A 22,513-nucleotide genomic window follows, 5' to 3' on the forward strand; every position below is an offset into this window, starting at 1 on the left:
CTGAGATCCTCAGTGCACTCATGCAGGGCTCACGCTTTCTCCCAGTTTGGAGAACCGAGGGGCTGGCATGGTGCAGGGGCACGGGCTGCGGTACCCACCAGCTGGCTGGTCTCTAGGGTGGGGGGGGGATTTGGGTGGGAGGTGTGACTGCAGCTCTGGGTCCTGCTGGCTGCCATGCTCAGAGGGTCTGTCTCCCACCAGCTGCATGAGAAATTTGAGCACTTAAAAAGGATACACCAGGAAGAGAAGAGGAAGGTGGAGGAGAAGAGGAGGGAGCTGGAGGAAGAGATGAACGCCTTCAACAGGCGGAAAGTAGCGGTGGAAACCTTGCAGTCCCAATCCTTGCAGGCTACCTCACAGCAGCCCCTGAAGAAGGACAAAGACAAGAAAAAGTAAGTGACTGGACTCGAGCCTTTCTCCTGTGCCGCTGGGAAGGCGGGTGGCTGCTCAGGCGCTTTCGTGTTTGGTCACTTGTGTAGGCAGCAAATGGAAGAGGGGATTTTGGGATCCTTGTTCCTGCCCTTGGGACTCTCTTCTTGAAGTGGAGGAGAGAGGGGGTCTTCCTGTGCCAGGTGGGAGGGATTTGCAGTTTGGGGCCGTTCTCTAAAGGCTGAGAGTCCCGCAGGGTTTGCCCTTGCCTCTGTGACAGCCAGCTCGAGCGATCCTGCAAGCCGTTAGCTCCTGGAGACAGAGGGGAAGGTGACTAGAAATAAACCACATCATCTCCCCAGCAGCGAGGAGCAGGGGCAATCTTGACCCAGGTGTGATGTCTTACAGATGTGGTCCCCTGTCGTGCACTACCTCGCTGTGATCTGCAGGCTGGGGACCCTCCTTGCAGAGTGCTCTTACTGTGTGGTTAGAGGCAGAGCTGTAAAGAAGGAGACAGCAGCTTAGAGTGAAGATGCACTGGAAATTCATTAGGGCTCCCTGTGAAATAGGGCTCCAAGACACAGTTTCACTTACAAGCTCTCTTCCCCTAAAGGCAGAATTGTTATCTTAGCTTGCTGCAAGGTAATTGATGCTGCTGGAGCCAGCAAGAGTGTGGAGCTGGGGCATGTGAGTAATGCTTTCAGCTGCCTGCCTGGGTAATGGTAGAGCAGGAATGGGGCAGACAGGTTTAAGAAGAAAAGGTGTGGGGGGGTGATCCCGCTTCCATTCAAGCCTGTCTTCAAGGAACACTGGCTAGGGAGCAAAACGAGAAGTGTGCCATTGTGCAAGCTGGTAACTCTCTTATTCCACCTTTTTTTGTTACTCCCCCTTGCGTGAAGGAGCTTACGAGTCTGAAGTGAGTTCTGGCAAACCCAGAACAGGCTGGGGGTGATGCTGTCTGAGCCTTTGAATAATGACAAGGAAAAAAGAGCATTGAGAGTGGCAACACCCGAGTTTGCTCTTGTCAGCACAATGTTCGGCTTCACGTCGCTGATGAGCTCTTGTGCTCTCTCATTTCTCTGCTGTGAAGTGCAGCACTGGAGAAGCTCATTCTGCGTACTGACATGCTAGTAATTTGTTTCTTCCTGTGGAAGATGACAGTACATATTATTTAATGTATTATTTAACGTATTTCCTTGGAATGTAAACGCATTGGTGTTAAAACACAACCACAGTACTCTCTTATGCAGACTGCCCAGCACGCTCGGGGCATGTCCCACCTCACACAGAGTCCAAACCAGTTTATAAAATATTCTGCTAAAAATAGGGTTTAATCCAGCTAAACTCATGTATGAATTGGGTGCTGAATACCAGGGCAGATGGGGGCCTGGGTCTGCTTTGAAGCAGGTGAGCGCGCTGAGCCGCTCGCCGTTAACGTGTGCGAGCGATGCCGGGATGCTCCAGCGGTGAGGGACTGTGTGTACTGGGTGGGCAGAAACGCTGCAGCCTCCCCTCCACTCCATCCCTCTGCGATAGAAATGGGTTTCCTGCGCCTTGCTGGCTTTAGCCACCTGCAGACACGAGTCTGGACGCCCGTCCTCTTCTGGGTGGCGATTAGAAGCCGGCTGCGGTCAGAAGCGGGGCTGGGAGAAGGCAGCTCGGGCGGTGAGCGAAGGACCGATGGTGTTCCTACAACTTGAGCCCCTTATCCGTTTCCTTCACCTAATGCTTTGGCAGCTTTTCACAGATGAGTAGGGTCTGGTTTGAAAATGGAGCTATAGTAACATATCTAGAAAACGAGATTGAAATGTGCTCGTCTTACCATGGTAACGATAAATATGAGGGTAAAATAACACAGTTTCAACATACATAAGTGGAACCCAAGTTGAAATATGTTTCTGAAAATCTTCTGTGCTGCAGCCTCTGCAAACGCTGTTAAGGGAGAACTAAGTAATGAATGGAGGCTAATTGGATAAAGCCATGCGAGGCTAGAATGGGGTAGGCGTTCTGAAAGCTGAAATCCTGGTTAGTGCACTAAAATCAGCAAAAAGACTAAATTCTGAGACAGGTGCCTCCCCTTGGCCTTGCCAGTGACCTGTCGTCATCGGGGCGGCATCAAGAGGAGCTGGGGGTGTTGTGAAACCTGTGTGTGAGGGAGCACAGCCCTAACCCATCCCACTGCCGCATCGCTGGTGGCCGGTTTGGGGTTGACCCCACAGACCACCATGGGGTTCAGAGGATCTGTGTGTTCCCCAGCGAGCAGCGGGAATGGCTTTGCTGGCTTCTTACCGAGATCTTTTGACCAAACTGGACTGGAAGGCAGCTGGATTTGGGGAGCTGGTGGCAGGCAGTGTCCTCCCCGGGGCTGGTGGCAAAGCTTCCCTGGCAGCACACAGAATCACAGAATCAATGAGGTTGGAAGAGCCTTCTGGGCTCATTGAGTCCAACCATTGCCCTGACACCACCATGGCAACTAGACCAGGGCACTAAGTGCCATGTCTAGGCTTTTCTTAAACCCCTCCAGAGATGGTGACTCCACCACGGGCCGGGCTGTGCCAGGGCTTTGGTCAGCGAGGAGCTGGTGCTTCACGGAGCCGAGCGTGGTGTCAGCTCGGGGTTCACGCTCCGCTGACACGGGGGCAGGCACCCACCTGGGGTGGTGCGAGGGACACGGGACCCAGAGGGTGCCGGGGCCCATCGCGGCTCCCCAGGGATGGGGTGTGAGCGGAGGCACGTCCAGGGCTTATGGGCAAGGTGGTGGGACCTTGCAGGAGCTGGGAATGGATCGTGAGCTTGGGGAGGGGGAGTTTTTTCTTGTTTCAATTTTTAGGAAAGCTACTTGAACCTTTGCTCGTCTCCTGTTTCAAAATGAGTTTTTAGTGTTTGTAGTAGCTTTACAAAAAGTGTTTTTAGTAGCTTTAATAAGTAAAAAATGGAGATGGAAGAACTGCAGGTGCTGAGGTGGGGGGAAAAGTGTTTGTGCTGAGATTCTCCGTTGTGCCAGGGGTTGCTCTTGTCTGTGAAGCTGCAGGTGCCCAAGCAGTGTTGGCCCTTCTCTTCATTTTATTTTTAACATATTTCACTACATTTTGCTTTTGTTTAATTTTCATAACTTTAATTCATGCTTTTTTTTTTTATGTTTTGTTTCTTTCAGTTAATCACACACAGACTTTCAGGCCAAGAGTGGACTTGGTGCTTTCATGTGTTAAGTTGCTTTGAGTTTCCCACCCCGTGACCCTTCTCATAACATTGTGTGAGTGGACCAAAGTGAAAGAGAAAATGAGCCTCTTCGGTGGTTGCAGTGTAACGACCCGCTGTTACCCGTGCAGAATTGATCAGGAGGTGTTAAGGGAGTAACCTTCCCGTGTACATTTTGTTAAACAAAGTCAACTAATCCCTCAAGTAAGATGTTTTGTTCTAAACCCGGTGATGGAGCAGCTGTGTGTACAGTGACTGTAACTGTGTGTCTGAACTCATCTTACCCACCAGCTGAGTACTTGCTTTCTAGATTTATTTTTGTTTTGCAGTTGGCTAAGGTGACTGCGTGAGGCTCGTCTCCCTTCCCCTGTACATGCACAAATGTGAGGAGTGGGATGAAGAAATGCTGAAACATTTATTTTTCTAACAGAATTCCCAATTTGAATAAGTTTTTTAGAATGGGGAGAAAAACACAACGCTTAGTTTCTGCCCTGGGAATCTTAGTCTGAGTAACCCTCATTCCAGTCATTATATATTTTAATCCTGAATTACTCTAAACACTTTCTACATCATTTATAATATATATATATATATATATATAAAGAGAGAGAGTGGTTAATAAAATTCATGGGACAATGTTTTGAATTTTCTTTACTGCTAAAGTAGAACATTTATATAGAAAGATTTTTCATAAGAGTTTGTTGTATAATGTGGAACTACAGGATTTGTATAACTTTTCAGTTGTCATTTACCAATGTATGTTACTGTTGTGGAAAAACTATTTAAGTGGTCATCTTTACTCTTTAACCTTAAACTTATTTTGTGCCTAATACGGAGAATCCCCTGATCCTGAGCTGTGCACTCTATTTATGCCCATATTCCCCTTGGGAGGTGCTTCCTTTAACACTCCTCATGCCTGGAAATCACAGCCGTGTTTCCCTGGGCAACCGAGCTTAGAAGAATAACTAGGATCAATATTATTTTTTTTTCCCCTCAAACCATTTTGTGATAAGGCAGGATGATAACTGAATAGAGACTTACTAGCTGTGTTGTCATGGAAAAATAATTGGACCTAATTCCATCCATCGGATAATAGGCTAAAAGAAAGCAAATATTTTTTATTAACCCCACATAGTGTCTTTAAAATTTATAAAAGCACTGGCTGGCTAAGTGTTAGTTGTGAGTGTGTGCGTTTTTATTTAGTTGTTACAGGAGTTCTCTGACTTTTTTTTTTCCTTGAAGACTTGTCTTCAAGCTAAAGTGACAGCAAATCCCCCATTTGACTTGGTGGAGGTGCGTGGCCTTGCCCCTGAGCCGTCCCAGGGCTGATGGAGGGCAGCACTTTGGTTGTCAGAGAGGTTCTTTAACTCGCATATCCCATTCAAGCAGCTTTTTTTTCCCTAAATACATGCTCAGGTGTTAAACTTTTCATGCAGACATTGGCCTTTCATATGGAAATATTGAAAATCACGTCAGTGTTGATGCATGTAAGAAGGAACCTCACGAAGATCTCGCAGGTACCTTCTAGAACGGGCCATTTCTCAGAGAGTTAAAGTGATGAGCACTTATTAGGAGTCTGCTGAAAGCTGGATGTGTAATTTTTCAGGCTGTGCCTCTAGGTTAGATGCATTTTAGAGTAACTGTCAAACGTTAGAAGGGTTAATGTGTTTTTCTCAGAGAAACGTACAAGGAACCCAACCTATTGGTACGTGCAGGAAGACAGTTCCAGCTCACCACTGACCACAGTCCAGTCACGGAGCAAATCAGGGGCAGGATTTTGATTTTTGCCAACGAGAGAAACTCTGGTGCGCTGATTGCCTGAGTAAGCAGCGCTGTTGGGTTCAGTGTTTTGCTTCTCAAGGCCAATGCTGCAAAAGCTGGGGGGTAAAACACAACTGATGATACCGGGGATGCAAACAGCTGCCTCGTTGTCACTTTTCCAGTCGATAGTTTCCTCCCATCTCGTGCTGCAGCCAGCGAGGGCTGTGCAAATGATTTCTGCCTGCCCTGGCTCGCCAGAGATCGGCTCTTTTTTCCTAGAGTAACAGCATTATGAGTGATGATGATAATGAAAGAGTAAAAACCTTCAAACCCATGGGCATTGTGGAGAAATTCCCAGCTTTTTCTGATGAAGACATTCAGAATGTGTGTAACAATATTTTAATGATCATTATACGTTGCTTTACGTTGTGACGGACGTTCCTTTGCCTCGTAGTTACTTGTTCTTCAGAGCAGTCAACGTCATCATCTCCCCAAGGGGACTCTGTACATTTTTTTTCTCTAGTACTTGATTTTTCCTTTTGGCTGAGACAAGATTGAAGTACGTGGTATATAGGGTAGTTCTGTATCTCATTTTTATTTAACAAGTTACAACATGGTGATGCTAATCTCACCCCAGTCTGAAGATCTACATCTTGTAGGCTAGCAGAGAAAGAAAACCCCTTCAGACATGCCTGAAGCCATTCAGTTACACATCTTCCAGCTGTTTCATACATTTATCTGTAAAAGGTTGGTGTTAATGGGGAAAACTATCCATTTTTTTATCATTTAAACATCTACCATCATGTATGTTGTCTGCTTTCTAATTTAAAAGGTGTTTTGCAGGGCTCTGAGCTCTGTAGCTTCACGTCTGGCTGGAGGTGGGGGGGTGGCTCGGAGCACGTGGAGGTGCCTCGGGGACCTGCTGCATCCCTTCGTCATTCCACACGTGGTGGGCTGTTGTGTTTTGGTTTTGTTTGGGTTTTTTTTTGACTTTCAGTTCTTTCCACTCACTTTGTACTCTTTTTCTTTTATTAAATCTCACGTGTATTTTGAGTTTTTGTGGTGTCGTTTATTTAGCGCTGGATTTCCCATGTTGAAATAATAATGTGTAAGGATTGAGAGCTCACCAGTCACGGGATGTCTTATGACTATTGGGAACATTCAAAAATACAATTAGCTAATTAATTAACAATTAGCTAATCACACAGTATGTGGAAAAGCACCTCATCTGCAATCTGGGGAGAAATTCTAAGGTATTAATTCAAATGCCATCCCTGTTTGGGCAAAAGTAGCCTTCAGGCCTGTTGGTACATCTCCTTTGTGGGATCTGGTGGCTGCGTGGGCAGATTTCCCAGCAGTTTTGCTCATGTGATGCCCGAAGAGGTGATTTAAGGGTAGGATGAAAAGGGAGCAGAGATGGAGGGTGGTTGTTTCCTGACGGTACTGCCAAAGTGGAGCATGTCATGCACTTAGATCAAGGCCAAACACTGAGCCCAGCTTTAGCCTGGGGCTCTTTGTTCAGAGAGCTGCTGCTGAAGCTTTACCTGAAGGCCTGTTCTTGGTGTCTGTTCTGTGGGGCGCTGCTACGTAGGACGTTATATTCGGTTAATTTAGGGTCTCTCTGGGTTTTGGTTGGTATTGGGCTGAGACCGGTACTGCGCTTAAGACAAAACCAACAAGTGGAGTTTGGCTGATGCATGGTGTTCGCTGATATGTTTCTGATGGGAACTTCTTCTGCAGCCCCAGTTTCAAGAGCAAAACCAAGGTGGTGGTGCTGGCTGCTTCTGAAATCTTTCTAGAAACATGCAGATGGACTGTGCTGTTGCTGCAGGAGTTGGCTCATGTGAGCCCTCTGCTTTTTGCTTTTAATGCTCAGCTTGCTTAAAGGGCAGAGGGCAGTTCTGGTCATCTTGAGTGCTCTTGCTTGCATCTCACCTTCTTCCAAGGCCGGGGTGGTTGCCCCAGCTGCGGTACCACGCTGTAAGAGAGCTGAGCAGGAGCAGGGGTTGGAGCTGGCGTGATGCTGCCTGTAGCCACCACTGGCAGAGAGTGCAGGAGAACATCTGAGCCTGTGCTGGGGTAGAGTTGTGTCGCTTGGACCTGTTAAATTTTTGAAGGAGAAGCTTTGGTGGGGACTTAAAAGTTGATGCCAAGTGGTTTGTGTGAAATGTTTTACAACCTTTTTCATCCCAGTGCTTTTTAAAGCCAAATTTTTTAGGAGGCCAGAGAAGAGAAAGTACATTCAGGTACATAAGGATTAATGGGGACACTGAGGTGGCAGAGTAGCTGGTCATTTTGAAGACGGGCCACCTGGGCATTCAGGAGGACACGCATTGGCAAGTATTTTTTCCACAGGAGCAGTGTTAAGGTCGTTCATTAATATTTGTGCAGAGGTCCTAGAGATGCTTGCAAGAGAATGAGAACTGCAAAGTGGTGTTACAAAAGCAGTGGAGCAGGGAGGCGGGTACTGTCCATGCCCTGCAGCTCCAGAGCTGGAAGCCCGGTGACCAAGGCCTTGGGACACGTTGATGCTTTCTGCTCAGGGACAGCCCAAGCCCAGCCTCGTCTCCTCGCCCTCGGCTGCTCGATAGGGAGAACTGTGCAGCTGGGAGGGATGGGACCTGCGAGGCAAAGAGCAAAGCCCCTGGCTCTGCTGTCTCGGGCTGCTGGGGCTGGTCGGTGGCACCCGTGGTCCTGGCCGGGCTGGAGACAGCTCCGCACCTCTCCCCATCCTGCGTCCCAGTAGCACGCGACTGCTCAGATCTTCCCTGTCCAGCAGCGTTTCCTCATTAAAATTGTAAATCAATCCTCTGATTACCTGTTCCAAACACCATCTTGGCAGCCGAGAGCTTCTCCATTTGCGATGGTTTAAGTTCCAGCGTCCGTGCCCAGCCCCGCTGGCTGCCAGACGTTAGGTTTGTGCTTTGACCTTTCATGCTGTCTTAATGTAAATAGCTGAAACTTAAATACTGATTCTCTTTTGTTCTTTCTGTAGCTTTTTTAGTCTTCCCAGTGCGTGCTCCATAACATCAGGAAGACATGTTAATTAGAAGATTTATTAAGGCCAAAACATCTCATGCAGAAGAAATTAATTGGTGCTTTCACCTTTAAGCTTGCAATATATTGCCCAGAAGAGATTGTATAGCAAGGACTAAGATGCACCGTATCTTCTGATGGGGAAAAGTTTGCTTGATCAGGTTTCTTGGTAAAGTTGAAATCTAAGATAACTTGCCAAAAGATAAATTGCTAATTAAGGCTGCTGCATGGCTTGCACTAACCAAAACACTCATCTCTGGGCGAGAGCCCGTAGCGGGTGGCTAACACGGACCGAGCTCCCGGGGGACGAGGGGCGAAGCTGGGTTAGCACGAGGTGAGCTTGCAGCTTGCTGCTGGAACGGGGTTTCTGTGTGTCCTCGATCTGGTTTTGGGGCATAACCAGAGAACCTCTGCGTGGCCCTAACCCTGCAGCTGGATCCTCACGTTTCTTAGCAATAACTCTTCCGTGTAGCTTTATAACCAAAATCCCCCAACCTTCATTTATTTTGTTTTCCTGGGGCTGCACTCGCCTGCCTCACGACTTAACCCCTTCCCCGAGCTCCCTGCCCACCTCCCCGCTCGCTGCTTCGGGGCCGGGTGACCCTGCCTGGCACATCCCAACTCCAGCACGTCCTGCTGGGATGTGGCGGGGGAGAATGGAACTGTGTAAAGGACAACTCAGTGTTGTGTGTTAACGGAGGGGAAACAGTTGAAAGCTGGAGACTCGGTGTTCTGGGCTGTGTGTTCTGTGTTTGTAACAGCCTGATTTGCCCTTACACAAATACTTGTTTAAAGAAAAACAAAAAAAGGAGGAAAAAAAAAAAGCGTGATGTCTGTGCCCCAGTCTAACTTCCCCCAGAAACGGGGAGAGGCCCCAGTTGATCTGCATTTTAAAACAACCTTGTAAATGAATCTCAGGAATGACCTGATTGTATCAAAGTTGGGTTTAATAAAAACAAAACTGACTTGTTTAACAAACATCTGTTAAAACCACCTTTTGTACGCAGCTGTAGTCCCTGGAACAGCAAAGTGCTGTGCCCAAGTTCACAACCCTTGCTGTGATTCCAGTTTCTCTCCGTTAACCCCCTTACCCTGTGTACCCCTGTTACCCCGTGTATTGTGTTTAAAGTGCCATGTCCCCCCCTGTGTCTGGGGCAGCTGCTGCCAGCAGCCACCCTCCCCTTCTCCAAGCTGCTGCTTGCCCCGGTGCCACAGGGCTGGGGCTGTAGGACTGGCAGAAAACCAGTGCTGGGCAGGAGGTTTGCAGGATGCCTGCACCCTGTACCCCTGCCTTGTGCTGGGTGGTGGGACCAGAGTGGGATAAGCAGGGGCTGGGAACAGCGGGGTGTGTGACAGGAGCCCTGCTTCGATGGTTGTTTTAAACTTGCCTCTGTTCTCTTTGGAGACAAACCAATCTAATTTCCTTTGGCAAAGCTGTAATCCTGTTTGGAGCTATTGCCAAGTTAGATTCCTGTCTGGATAGGTGAATTGGGAATAAAAGTTGGGTGGGGTTTTTTTTTTCCCAAATTGCTCAGAAGATTTGGTTCAGTTGTTTGCCGTGACCACAGTTTGGTCACCAGTGGGATTCAAGTTGTGCACCTTGCTGAGGAAGAACGAGAGGGAGCTGCTGAGACCTGCCAGGGCATCCAGTGCGTCACTTGGTCTAAGTGGTTTTCTGCATTCTTAAAGAATTGAACTGTAAGTACTGTTCAAACTGAATTTCACAGAATCACAGAATCAACCAGATTGGAAGAGCCCTCTGGGCTCATCGAGTCCAACCATTGCCCTGACACCACCATGGCAACTAGACCAGGGCACTAAGTGCCATGTCCAGGCTTTTCTTAAACCCCTCCAGAGATGGTGACTCCACCACCTCCCTGGGCAGCCCCTTCCAATGGCTAATGACCCTTGCTGAGAAGAAATGCTTCCTCATGTCCAACCTGACCCTCCCCTGGCCAAGCTTGAGGCTGTGTCCTCTTGTCCTAGCGCTGGTTGCCTGGGAGAAGAGGCTGACTCCCACCCAGCTACAACCTCCCTTCAGGTAGTTATAGACTGCAATTTAAAACATTAAAGTCAATTAGCAAAAAAAAAAAATAATAAACCCTGCATAGAGGCAACCCCACGAATGAGATCTAAAGGCTTTATACATGTCTGAAGGCACCTGGGGTGGGTGATGTCTCGAGGCAGCCTGCTGGGTGCTCTGGGAGATCTTTCTGTGATCCTGGTGGCTGTTAGCTGCTCTGGGCGTTTCTTTAACATGTCAGAAATGTGTAGTACAGTAAAACTACTAGTGTGTTACTCTCCCCTCTGCTGTTTTCTTGTACCTTGATCGATTCTCTGACCACAGAAGTTTCTTTATCTGTGCAGCTGTAAATGAACTCTTCCTCTAGGTCATCACACGCCACCGTAAGCAGCGATACCAAGTCAGGGTGATTATCTGACACCCTCTGGTGAGCGCTGGTCCGCAGTGAGGCAGCTCTGTCCTCCCACGGAGCGGTCCCGGGGTGACTTTAGCTGTGACACGTTTCCTTTCGCTGGTGGTTTGTGAACAGGAGCCGTGGTGGTGACGGGGGTTGTCTCCGAGTTGCTTCGCTGTTTCTCCAGGTGATTTAGTGCTTGGTTTATGGTTTGGTTCCGATTCAGAATCGGAGCATCCATGTGCAGCAGCAGCGTCTGCCAGGAACCTTCCTGCAGGACAGAACAATTCCGTGGGTACTTTCCGTGGGGGATTTCAGATGTGATCGCAGCTTTGCTTACGGGGTGGTGTTAGCTTCAGGCGTCTGGAAATCCAGCCTGAAGGAAGGCGGCAGCAAAGGAGCCCGGGTTGGAGAGGAGTGCCTCACCCGGGCTGAGAGTCCCGCAGGGGAAGGGGTCCTGCCACGGCTGACACAAATCCGCCCTCGCAGAGCCTGGGAGAGGGAGGAGCAGCCTTCCTCACCACGCCAACGTAAGGCACCGTAAGAGCTCTGTGAAAATACTCTGTACATGTTCTCTGGAGTTTACAGGGACTGAATATTCCCCAGAACACCAATCCTCACAAAACCAGCCCTAAACACGTCAGTTCTGTGCCAGCACTCGCTGTGCCGACTCAATCTGGCTCATTTTCACCAGTAACTGCTGTGTAGCGAAGTGGTTACAGGATCCACAGGGGTGAGTTTGGCTGCAGGTAGAATAAACTTGTGTCTACACACAATCCCACCAGGCAGGCACAGAAGTGACACAGTCATCATCTTGGAAACTCAGCTGGGCAACGTGATGGTTCCTGTTACTGCTGTCACCGGGGTGTGTTGGTCTTGTTACTCATCACTCGTCCAGGCAGGGAGGGGAAGGATATTAACAGCCTCAGACTCTGTTCTGCCAGCAAGAAGGGAATTTGTGCAGCCCTTGCTGTCAAAAATGCTCTTTCTGTAACCAGAACGATGCTCTTGCCACGGCAGCTTCTTCCCGTAGTCACAGAATCCCAGAATCAATGAGGTTGGAAGAGCCCTCTGGGATCATCGAGTCCAACCATTGCCCTGACACCACCATGGCAACTAGACCAGGGCACTAAGTGCCATGTCCAGGCTTTTCTTAAACCCCTCCAGAGATGGTGACTCCACCACCTCCCTGGGCAGCCCCTTCCAATGGCTAATGACCCTTGCTGAGAAGAAAATGCTTCCTAGTTTGCAGCTTGTTCGTTAGGGCAGGAAGCTCCGTTCTGAACGATGATGGAACACAAAGGTAAGCGGCACTTTTGACCTGCTGAGGCCAAGACGCAAGTGTTTGGTCCTTTATCATAACTCCTGCACTGCAATAGGTGCCAGAGAGCAGCAGCACATGCTGGGAGAGCCCAGTACTGCTCCCATCCCAGTATGGCATCTTGCACCCTGACTGGGAACACAGGACCCTGGGGGGCCTTTCAGCGCTGACTTCATCTTTTAGAATTAATCCCCCATTAATATATACTTTTGAGTGTTGATCATGTAGATCTGAGGTTTTGAAAAGCAGGTTCATTCATGGTTTTTAATGTGTCATCCAGCTTATGGGCAAGAAACTCTGCATAGGCTCAGAGCTGGGGGAAAACCACGAGCTGTGGTTGTTGTGGTATAATTGACAGCGTGTTAATCACTGTGTGGAGAATTTTCCTGCTACCATTTCCACTGGTGAAGATGCTTGAGACAGGGCAAAGGGATGGGAGGAAAAGCAGAGCCAGACACGCACCCCAGATTCCTGCAGGGACATCAGCTTTTGGCTGGGCTCTTTGAGGCTCACACAGAATCCACACACTAAACTTATATTTTATTTAATGAAAACTACAAAAAACAATTTGCCTCCTTCAAAAAGTCAGGCAGTGAAGTCACAGCTTGTGATAGAAAGGGAAAGTGCTGCACTGGGGCAGGGGGAAGAGCCCTACCACGAAATTAAAACCTTCCCTGTGCTACGTAGGCAGGACGAAGAAGTAACATCCCCAGCACGCCCCGCCTGCACGGGCGCCTCGTAAACCTTGTCTGCTCCAAAACTGGGCACCAAGAGCTGCTCCCGTGGCATCCCCTGGCCGGGGCAGAGCCTCCCCCGCAGCGCAGCGTTTACAGTTTGTGGTAGCTTTGACTTGCCTCATGGGGACCCCTTTGGTTTCACCGCTGCTTCAAGCCACGTCTGCTCACACATGCCACTTGCACGAGGTCTCTGTGCCAGGACTTGCAGGTGTGGGCTTGTTATTCATCCAGCACTGTCTGAATTACACCTGCAAACTTAGGGGAGCAACTGCCTGAAAATGCTGACCCTATTGTTGAAACAAAGCCCCAAAAACTAAGAAAACACTTATTTTAAAAGAACGTGTAAGGCTGGTTTTTAAAAGTGCAATAGAGTGCACTTCACCTTTGTAAAACTGCTTTGCTGTGGAGATTAGCAGTTAATAAAAACTAATGAGGGAGGGATTAATTAAAGGCATTTTGTATTGTCCAGTCTATTAAAACAGAATAAATTAAAAAAAAACCTGAATGGCACATGCTGGTGAGGTTCCACCTGAGAATGACTTACAGAGCCAGCAGTGGGAGCTCCCCCTTCCTCGAAAGCAGCTCCCGTGGGGCCGGTCAGATTAGCTCTAATTAGAGAATGAGGGAGCGAGCTGGATAAAAGGCTCAATCTGACACGATTAATCACAGCTATTTTAAAAATAAACTCACACATTTGGTTCTCTCTGGTGCAGTTTGTAGCCTTCTGCCAACTTGACCCCTGAGTTGTAGGATTGTGACCAAGTCCCTCCTGCGGGGTACCACACACTGCTTAGGAAGGACATAAAAAAACAGATTTTTTTTGTCATTATCCTCTGAAAAAACACAGCAGCTCTTCTGCTCTGTTGTGTCAGATGTTCTGTCCGCTGGGTTGCTGCAGCTGCTGCTTCCAAGGCAGTGACTCTCCCCTAGTCCCTTTGGGGTGGCTGTAAGGGAGGACACGGGGAGCTGCCTTCTCCAGCCCTCAGCTGAGGGCACGAGCCACCCGCGTTGCCCCTCGCTCCCCCGTCCTCCCTGTACAGGTGTCCCAATCTGTCACTTGTCTCCGTGGTGTCACCAGGAATTTGGGCTGCAGTAGGTGTGAAAGGTGCTAAAACCATCTGGCTTCCAGCCACCCTCAGGCTGGCGTGGTGGGCATGCTTCAGTGGAGAGGGGCCGTGGTGGGGTGGCCTGGCCTTGGCACGGCCCTGGACGGCCCGACTGACCGGAGAGAAAATATAAACAGCGTTGGGTGGCTGCAAGTGCATCAGCTCTTGATCCACGAGCTCTTTGCAGTGGATGAATTCAGTGCTGTTAACCTGTAAGGAAACGTGCAGGTTTGCTGTAAGTTCATGGTAAATTGCTCTCTCTTCTGGCCACCGCTCCTGTAAGTCTGTAATTAGGGGGAGGGCAGGGACGGGCTGGACTGGGTGCCTCAGCAGATGGGTATCAGCAATATGCATGTTGGCCCTGATGCAGAACACTTAACCAGGAGCCCCTGAACTACACAAAAGGGGGGCACAAGCTCCCTCTTTTTAGGAGGTGACAACAGTCAGGAGGGACAGCAGGAGACGAGGTTATTTCAGAGAAATTCAAGACCACAAAATGGGTTGGTGGTAAGCTGACAGCCTGGGTCTTTATCCTTCTAGGTATGTTCTCTTAAAAGGCACGTGTGTATGAAACTGGAGAAAAGCTTTAAAAAAAAAAAACCCAGAGCTTGCCTTTAACGTGTATCATTAGAAGCCAAACTGATTATATTTTAAAAGCAATGTAACTGCACTTAGAAGTTTTTGCAGTGTTCAGTGGGAGGCTGGGGACACTGGGCAGGTTTTTAGGTGCTCTCAGACATGTGGCCAAGCAATTGGGAAACCTCCCCTCCCTGCCAAAGGGAAGGTCCTCAACTGCAGTTTTGGTCCCTCTCGTTAGCACTAGCAAGGTCTGCAGCAAAGGCAGAACACGGACACACGCTTCTCAGAAGGCTGCTGAGTGAAATGTTGGTTGTAAATACACAGAATGGTTAAGGGTTGGAAGGGACCTCTGGAGATCATCTAGTCCAACCCCCTGTTTATGACTTTATCGGTGTCCTGGCCTCAAGATTTGCGGCCAAAGGCCATTTTGATTCCTACCTGTGCTTTTTTTAGCAGATCAGTACTAACAGGAAACCAGTCAGGAGTCAGCCTCTCCAGCTCTAAGGTGATGATCACCAAAGCCAACGTGGAGCCCTTAAACTGCACTAGCTGGTGGCAGGCCATACAGTGCTGTAGCTGCTTGGTCAAGAACGCAACGTGGCGGGAAGGATTCATCTGAGGCAGCCCAGGGAGTAGATGGGGCCAGTTGGACATCACCATGGCATGGAACTGGAGAGAAGATAAAGTATATATATATATTATATATATATAAAAAAACAGAGGTCAGTGAACTTTGTATGTTTTCCTATGTTACCAACCAGAAGTACAGACTAATTTCATCTCATATCAGGAAACCTAAAGGGTTCCCCGCCCCCACCTGCTTTTTTTTTGTGTTTTGTGTTTGTACTCGCCAACCATTGAACTGGGTTTTTTTTTGAGCTTATAATGAATGTAAAAGGTCTGTGTTTCCTAACAATTCCTGAAGTTTCCACGTTAACCAGATTGCTATCGAGGAGATTCACTTCAGGCCAGCAGATACGAGTAGAGTAAAACCAGTAACAACGACTGCACTGGATTTACTGGGGAAACAAGCACCTAAGAAAGGCAGTTTTCACAATCAGCAGCCTAAGATGGCTTAATATTTGCACATAACCTTAAAAAAGGGATCCAGGATGTGTTCGTACCACATGATTTTTGCCTTACTAGCACGTGATCATTTCTTGAAGACAAAGTTTAATTGTTTCTATCAAACGTTTAGTAACCCCAATGTGAACTAAGTGCCAGATTGGGGCAGTCTCATTGCCTAAAACAAGGGTGAATAAGTAGTGGGATGAAAAGGAAAATGGTTTAAGAGAAATAAAAAAATCCTGTGTGTGAAATGTAGCAAAACTCTGACAGCTTTCTATGTACAGTATTAATAGAATGGAAATAGCTAGAAATATTTTTGCAGTGTGTATTTAAAAAAATAAAAATGGCGTATAGTTGTGTATGATGAGAATCTTTTTAACGTCCATTTTAGTTGTCCTTTAAAGATGGGAGTAAATTTTTTGAGCGAAATTAAAGTGTAGAAAAAAATTAAAAATAAATTTTTAAAAAATCACTGTAACATTCTTCAAAAGACTTGCAGATAGCTAAGAACGGGTGGTTTGCAAAGCATCTTGGCAAGGGGGTGGGTGTGTATATGCACATCTGTGTTTTCTAGTCTTATTTGATAAGGAGCTGTTTCTTTAAAGAGAAAAAAAAATTGCAGAACTTAGTGCTTACAATGTTTAAGAACTCCATTGGTGTTGCTGTGTGAAGGTCCCAGTGAAGCTTATCTAGTATAATTCTTTCCATTCGCAAGATCTCAGCTGGAGAACGTTTACAGCCACTCTGCACGGCGAGCATCTTCACCGATGGCATTACCTGTGGGGGAAAAGATTTAAAAAAATTAAAAAAATAAAGAAGCCACCGTCCTACACAGTCCTGTGTGTGTTTCTGTGTATTGTGAAGGGCTCTGATGAGTTTATCTGCAGAATGCTTGTTCAGGAGACCACTTTCCTAGGTAACTCCCATCCCAAATGAAGACTGGCCCCTGCTCGGCGCAGGGCAGCTGGCTCTGAACCCAGCCCCCGGCGAGGATGGTGCTGTTCACGCCCCACGTCACTCGAGCCTCCTTCACGCTCAGTCTCATTAGTTCTGCTCCTCTGACGAGGAGGAGGCTTCCTGTCAGCCTGTTTTACAGGGCCTTCTGTGGTTGGCTTGTTTCCTGTGGTCATTGACTCAGCTTCTCCTCTTTAACCGAGGGGAAAAGAGCAACCACCTCAGCGTGACAGAGCCGAAGGAAGGCGGTGAAGACCATTCCACTACAGCAGAGGCTGGTCGAAGAGACGTGCGTGTCTGACTCCAACTCCTGGGCTTCCCCTTCTTTTTCAAAACAGAGCGAAGGAAAGAGGAGAAATGCAATCTGGAATGCTGTTGGCTCATGTTTTTCAATGCCTGAAGGAGTCTGTTGGTGCACTTCTGCCACAGTGATTATCCTGTGTCATCTCATGCGTACGTGGGGAGTTGCTCACCTTGAGGTGCAGACCTGAGTCACTTCCTCACCAGGTTCAGAAACCCGTTCTGACTCCAAGAAAACTCATCTATTTTAAGCTTCCTCTGAAGAACCTCTGCTCTGTCTCACCTACCTTACCCTCCCAGGACCTATCGCAAAGGCATTACAGCACTCTGATGCTACGTGCACAACGCTGAGTGTGCATCTTGACTGTCCCCCCCCAGACTGAGCTTTACTGCGAGCCGTGGATTCTGAAAACGTGAGAGGTTTAAGGGCAGGAGGAGGGAAACACATCCATAAGCAAACCCAAGTCCTGCATCCATAAAGGTCACAATTCTTCCAAGCAATGATGAAACAGGACTGAAAATGTTACTGTCACCCCTTAAGGACTACTTAGGGTAAACAAGTCAACACTTCCTCGTTATGCCCAGGTTGTTGAAAGACCTGGAAACACGAACAACTTGAATATGAGATGAATTGAGTGTGTTTTAACATACAAACCTCATCTTCTTCATTGGTTTTTGCTGCAAGGACAAGGCAGGAAATTGCTATGCACTGGAGATATTTTAATTGGGCCTGAGGGAGAAGAAGAAGAAAACACTGAGTAAAGATAACAGTCTTGGGGGAAATAATTGTCATTCTATGACAGATGCACAAGTTTCAAACTCTCATTTAAGTGCCAGTTGCTTCTGAATTAGTTTAGCTGCAGAAAGATTCATTTGAAGCTGGAAACAGAGCAAGGAAATCCAAAGTGAAGCAAAATAAATCCTCCTCTTGGTGCACTTTTTATTCACGTACCCCACAATTTTTAGACTGTGCCCCAGTATTTACAATGCAATGTTATTCCTCTTCTCAGCTGAGATAATTAATATGCTTTTGCCAAATGCTAGTCTCAACCTAAATAGAACTGAGAGCTGCAAGGCTCAGTGCAACCCATAACTTTGCTGTTGCTTCAATGGCAGAAAAAGTTGGCCCCCAGGTTTGGTTAAAAATAGTGGTTTCAGAACTAAAATATTAAAAGTGATAACGCAAATGTTTGCTGTTTAGCAGAGACAACCAGATGATGCTGAGTTCTTTGTATTTCTCCCAGCATTTGGACTACAATCCACACAAACACTCCTACTGAGGGCTGTAAAGCAGTGGGACCTCATCAAACACCCAAGTTCATATATATATATATAAAAATATATTTGAATATATATATATATTCAAAAGCTTTCTGCAGCAAAGACCCTGACTTCTCCCTAAATCTGCTGCCAGACGTAGGACCTGCTTTGTGTACAAACTGATGACACGCTCCTTACATCCCCGAGCAGTAATCTACCCAGGAAAAAGCTGACAGAGATTCTCTACCTTTACTGATGCCAGTAACCGGTTGAGGATGCTGGTGGCTAAGGCAAATGTTTCAGGGTAAAACTGGAACTGAGAGCTTATTTCTGCAATCCAGAGAACAGCTTTCTTGTAACATGACAGAGAGATATCTGTGCCCTAAGGGGAAGAACAAGTTGAAAGAAAAATACAGTTAGGGCTTTGATGCTTTTGTTAACATATCTCCAAAGGAAGACTCAAATCATCCTAAGTGCTCTAATTAACATTGCAGATGTCTGGAGGCTTGAAATCTGTTGGCTGTGTCTACAGAGCGAGGGCAAGTGCACATTTTGGAGCAGTTTAAAGCACCCATCCGTGTTGCCCACCCAGTCAGGCTCTAGCTGAATTTACTGGAGCTCTGAGTGGGGCAGCACCCGGCCCTCCCCTTGCACAGCTGAACCACCAAACCAACCAAGCTCTCACAAACAAGGTGCTGCGTGTGCTCATTAGTTCCACCTCCAGAGAAGAGTGAAGGCTCTGCTGCAGCGTGTGGTTCAGCCAGCCTCGACAGGGAGAGAGAAACTGGGGTCAGGAGCAGGTTTTGATTTACTCTGCAAGATTTTTTTGTTTTAACAGCCCTTGAATTTGCTCAGCCTTGGGACCACGGAAACCAGGTTTATGACCCCCCCCAAGGCACAAGGTAAAATGTACTCAGTTTTTTCTTTCTTGTATCTTTTTTGAAGCCGCATTCAGGTGAGAGGAAGGACTTTACTCGAGCTGCCATTACAGTGCCACACGTGACCCATGGCATGTATTTGAACGTTACTGTAGGAGAACTGAAAGGGCTGAGCAGCTACACAGAGCAGACAACATTTACCAACAATTCATTTACTATTACTCATCACATTATCCGTTTCACTGTTTTGCTTTATTTGGTAGTAAAAATACTTGGCAAAAAATAGCATTTCTACACTATTGCAAAAAAAGAGACAAGGCTGGCAGGGCACTTGCGTGCATTCTTCTGTGGATCTGATGCACTTACAGAAGCAGCTGAGCATAACTGTTTCCGCTGTACCCAGAGGCCATGAAGTGTTGTAGCTCCCCAAGGCAGCACTGACTCGCTTTAGCAGCCAGGAATGGGGCTGGGTTTGTGTCAGGCCTCAGTGAATTCCCTTTTCTCCCCTCTGAATAGATGGGACTCAAAGATGGTGCCAAGCATCATTAATTCTAACGTGACATATTTATGGCTTTACCATCAATTGTCTGCTCTTACCTGCTCCACCACACGTCCCAAAACTACCTGAGTCAAGACAAAATGCAAAGCACCTGGTTTACAGAGGGCATTAATAAGATGGGACAAACACAGACCCTCCTCCCCCTCCATTCCTTAAGCTGAGTCCATGTGGGATGACTTTTGCATTCAGATGGACTAGATGGCAGGACCAGCTCTGCATCTCTGCAGAGTCCTGTGGGGACTTCCAAAGAGGACAGAGGAGAATACCTTCAGGGTGAGATGATGAAAAACTGGCACTTTCCAAATCCTAGCCTCTCTGGCTAAGGCATTTTCCAGGAAGAGGGCAAGTCTTGAGCTCTCCGGAGGTCCAGGGCACTTCATGGCAACACTTCGAGCCAGTTTCCCCGACGGGAGCCGCTGTCAAAACCAAGAAAAGATTTATAAAGCAACATCCCAGCTCCTTGTACTAAGTATGATTGCTTCTCGTGAGGGCTTTCCGACACTGAAGACTAAGTCAGGAGCAGCCATACGACTTGTTTGCAGACAGAACAATCCTGACATCAATTTTCCCCGAGGGGAAGCTCATGATGAAAGAAAACATGTCAGATGGCTGAACAACAGCGCAGCTTTCTTCCTCCCGGGCTGTGTAAAGGCTTGCTTGAGTAACCTTGGGTCGAGCAGCCTGTATTACTCCCTTTACCTTGTTTCACCCATTCAGCTCTCCATTTGCAGAGCTATTAAGTTGCAGCCCATTATCACCTGATTTCAAGTTTCTGGCAAATAGAGGTCTATTGTTTCCGTACAAAAGCTGAGATGACTGTTCTTAGGAGGTTTATTAATTCCCAGTGAAGAGTTTTCCTGAAAGCAGTCTAATCTTTCTCTGTTGCTGCTGAAGACATGCAACAGCAACACTTTAGAAATTCCACTCTCCAGACTAAGCACGTATTTACATCAAATAAACGCTTCTGAATAACATCATGTAGGAACCAAGCAGTGAGAACATCTCAGCCTGAACCGAGTATTTCAATGCTTACGTTTTGGTGTCTCTTTAACAGCAGGAAAAAGATGTTAAAGATATAAAATTTCTGTTTTTTCTTTATGAAGAGCGGTGGATGTGGGCTTCCTCATCCGTGCTTTCTGGAAGCTCACGCCATTATCTCTGCCGCTCCATTAAAAACCCCAAAGTGACAGGAATCCTCTCGAAACTGTTCTACGTTTCTAAAGCTGAAACTCTGCGGTGTGTGTGTGTTTCACCGGACGCCGGGACCGCACATGACTTCGACTTTCGCTGCCGCTGGATGTCGGAGCATCCACACCCGACTGCCCGGACCATTTCAGCACAAGGAGAGCTGGAAAAGATTGATCTGTCCAGTCTGATGCACAGAAAAGTTTATCCCTCTGTAGCTGGAGGGGTGTAGAGTTAATTAAAAGTTCACCCTCCGGCTAATTTGAACGCCACCGTCCCTGGGAACGGCCCCACCGCCTGGGCTGCCCTTCCTGCCCCGCACAGCGGCCGGGGAGCCCCGGCCCGTCCCCGGGAGCAGCCCCCCCGCCGCGGCGCCGTCCTTACCCGGGGGTGCTGGGCACGGTGCGGCCCCGGCAGCGGAGAGCAGCGCGGGCGGCCGGGGCGGGCCGGTACCGGCGGCTGCGCGGGGCGCGCCCGGGGAGGGCGGCGGGGCGGCGCCTGCCGAGAGCCGCCGCGGACCGGGCGATGTGTCGCGGCGCTTCGGTGCCCGCAGGCGCTGCCGGACGTGTCGGCGAGGAACTTCTGTGCGATAAAGGCACCACGGAGGAGCCCTTCCTTCGTGTTTCACGGAGTATATGCCCCCCCGTCCCCTCCCAGGGCTGGGCTGCTCTGCCAGCATCTGTGTTTCACCCCATGTTTGCTTCCGACCAGGGTCTCTCCACCTCGCACAACCTCTCTCCTCACCTTTCCCCTTGGCTCCGGGTGCCCTTTGTTTTTCTCACCCAGCATTTTATGTTCCAATATTTTATGTTAAACCTTTTCTCGTTCCTCAGCTTTGTCTGCCCACGCACTACTCCCTGTTCTCTCACCAGCCCTTTGGGTTATACATTTTTTTGGTGCTAAATGACTCTATTAGTCTACAAATCTTTGCATACAGTGCAGCTCTGAGTAATGCTGTGGCAGTGTATAAATAGCAAAGAGTCTGTGTCTGCTGAACACCTTGTCCTCGAGCTTCCTGACTCACCTGGTGACGCTCAGCTGGGGGTGAGGGAACAGCCCTGTCCTGTCATTACCGGCATGTTCCCAGCCCTGCCATACACCGGTGAGTTTGTTGGGTGAGATCAGAAACGCTCCTGGAAGCCCCAGATCATTCCTGTCCACATTCCTCCTCCTGCCTACACTCCTCTGGCAAAAATACAGAGCAACTGACTTACAGCCCTCGGTTAGTTTCTGTGCTTGATGCTTACTGCTGGTTCGTGCCGGCCTTGCTCTGGAATCCCAGGCCTCGGTGTCCAGAGCAAAGGCAGCGTGGGGAGGAGAGGGACAGGAACAACGCCCTGCGACCTGCCCACGGAAGGATTTGGGTGTGCAGAAATACCTGGGGGTGGGTGGGTGTGTGTGAGAAACCGATCAGGGATGGGGAAAAGGGGGAGATGGATTTTGTGTCTGTGTGGAGAACAGGCTGGGGCTGCGGCCCTGTCAGCTCCAGAGCCCTGTCAGAGCCCTGCAGCCCTGTCAGAGTCCCTGCAGCCCTGTCAGAGTCCCAGAGCCCTGTCAGAGCCCCGGAGCCCTGTCAGAGCCACTGCAGCCCTGTCAGAGCCACTGCAGCCCCGTCAGAGCCCCGGAGCCCTGTCAGAGCCCCGGAGCCCTGTCAGAGCCCCGGAGCCCTGTCAGAGCCACTGCAGCCCTGTCAGAGCCACTGTAGCCCTGTCAGAGCCGCTGCAGCCCTGTCAGAGCCCTTGAGCCCTGTCAGAGCCCCTGCAGCCCTGTCAGAGCCCCTGCAGC

At 48.5% G+C, this 22,513-nt stretch overlaps 1 protein-coding gene across 4 annotated transcripts in view; it reads left to right on the forward strand.

The window, feature by feature from the left end:
- Positions 1 to 15,953, forward strand: part of SEPTIN8 (septin 8) — a 43,873-nt gene extending 27,920 nt beyond the window's left edge. For 2 of the 4 annotated variants that reach the window (XM_068408466.1, XM_068408468.1), the window contains exons 9-10: positions 202 to 392; positions 14,978 to 15,953. In XM_068408466.1, the coding sequence (XP_068264567.1) occupies positions 202 to 392; positions 14,978 to 15,143 (357 nt within the window). In that variant the 3' untranslated portion in view covers positions 15,144 to 15,953. Of the gene's footprint in view, positions 1 to 201; positions 393 to 3,523; positions 6,382 to 14,977 lie in introns of those variants that run through there. The other 2 variants (XM_068408467.1, XM_068408469.1) reach the window with 2 other exon arrangements.
- The last annotated feature ends 6,560 nt before the right edge of the window (positions 15,954 to 22,513 follow it).

This window comes from Nyctibius grandis, chromosome 10 (genome assembly GCF_013368605.1).
Source record: "Nyctibius grandis isolate bNycGra1 chromosome 10, bNycGra1.pri, whole genome shotgun sequence".
Taxonomy (NCBI): Eukaryota; Metazoa; Chordata; class Aves; order Nyctibiiformes; family Nyctibiidae; genus Nyctibius; species Nyctibius grandis.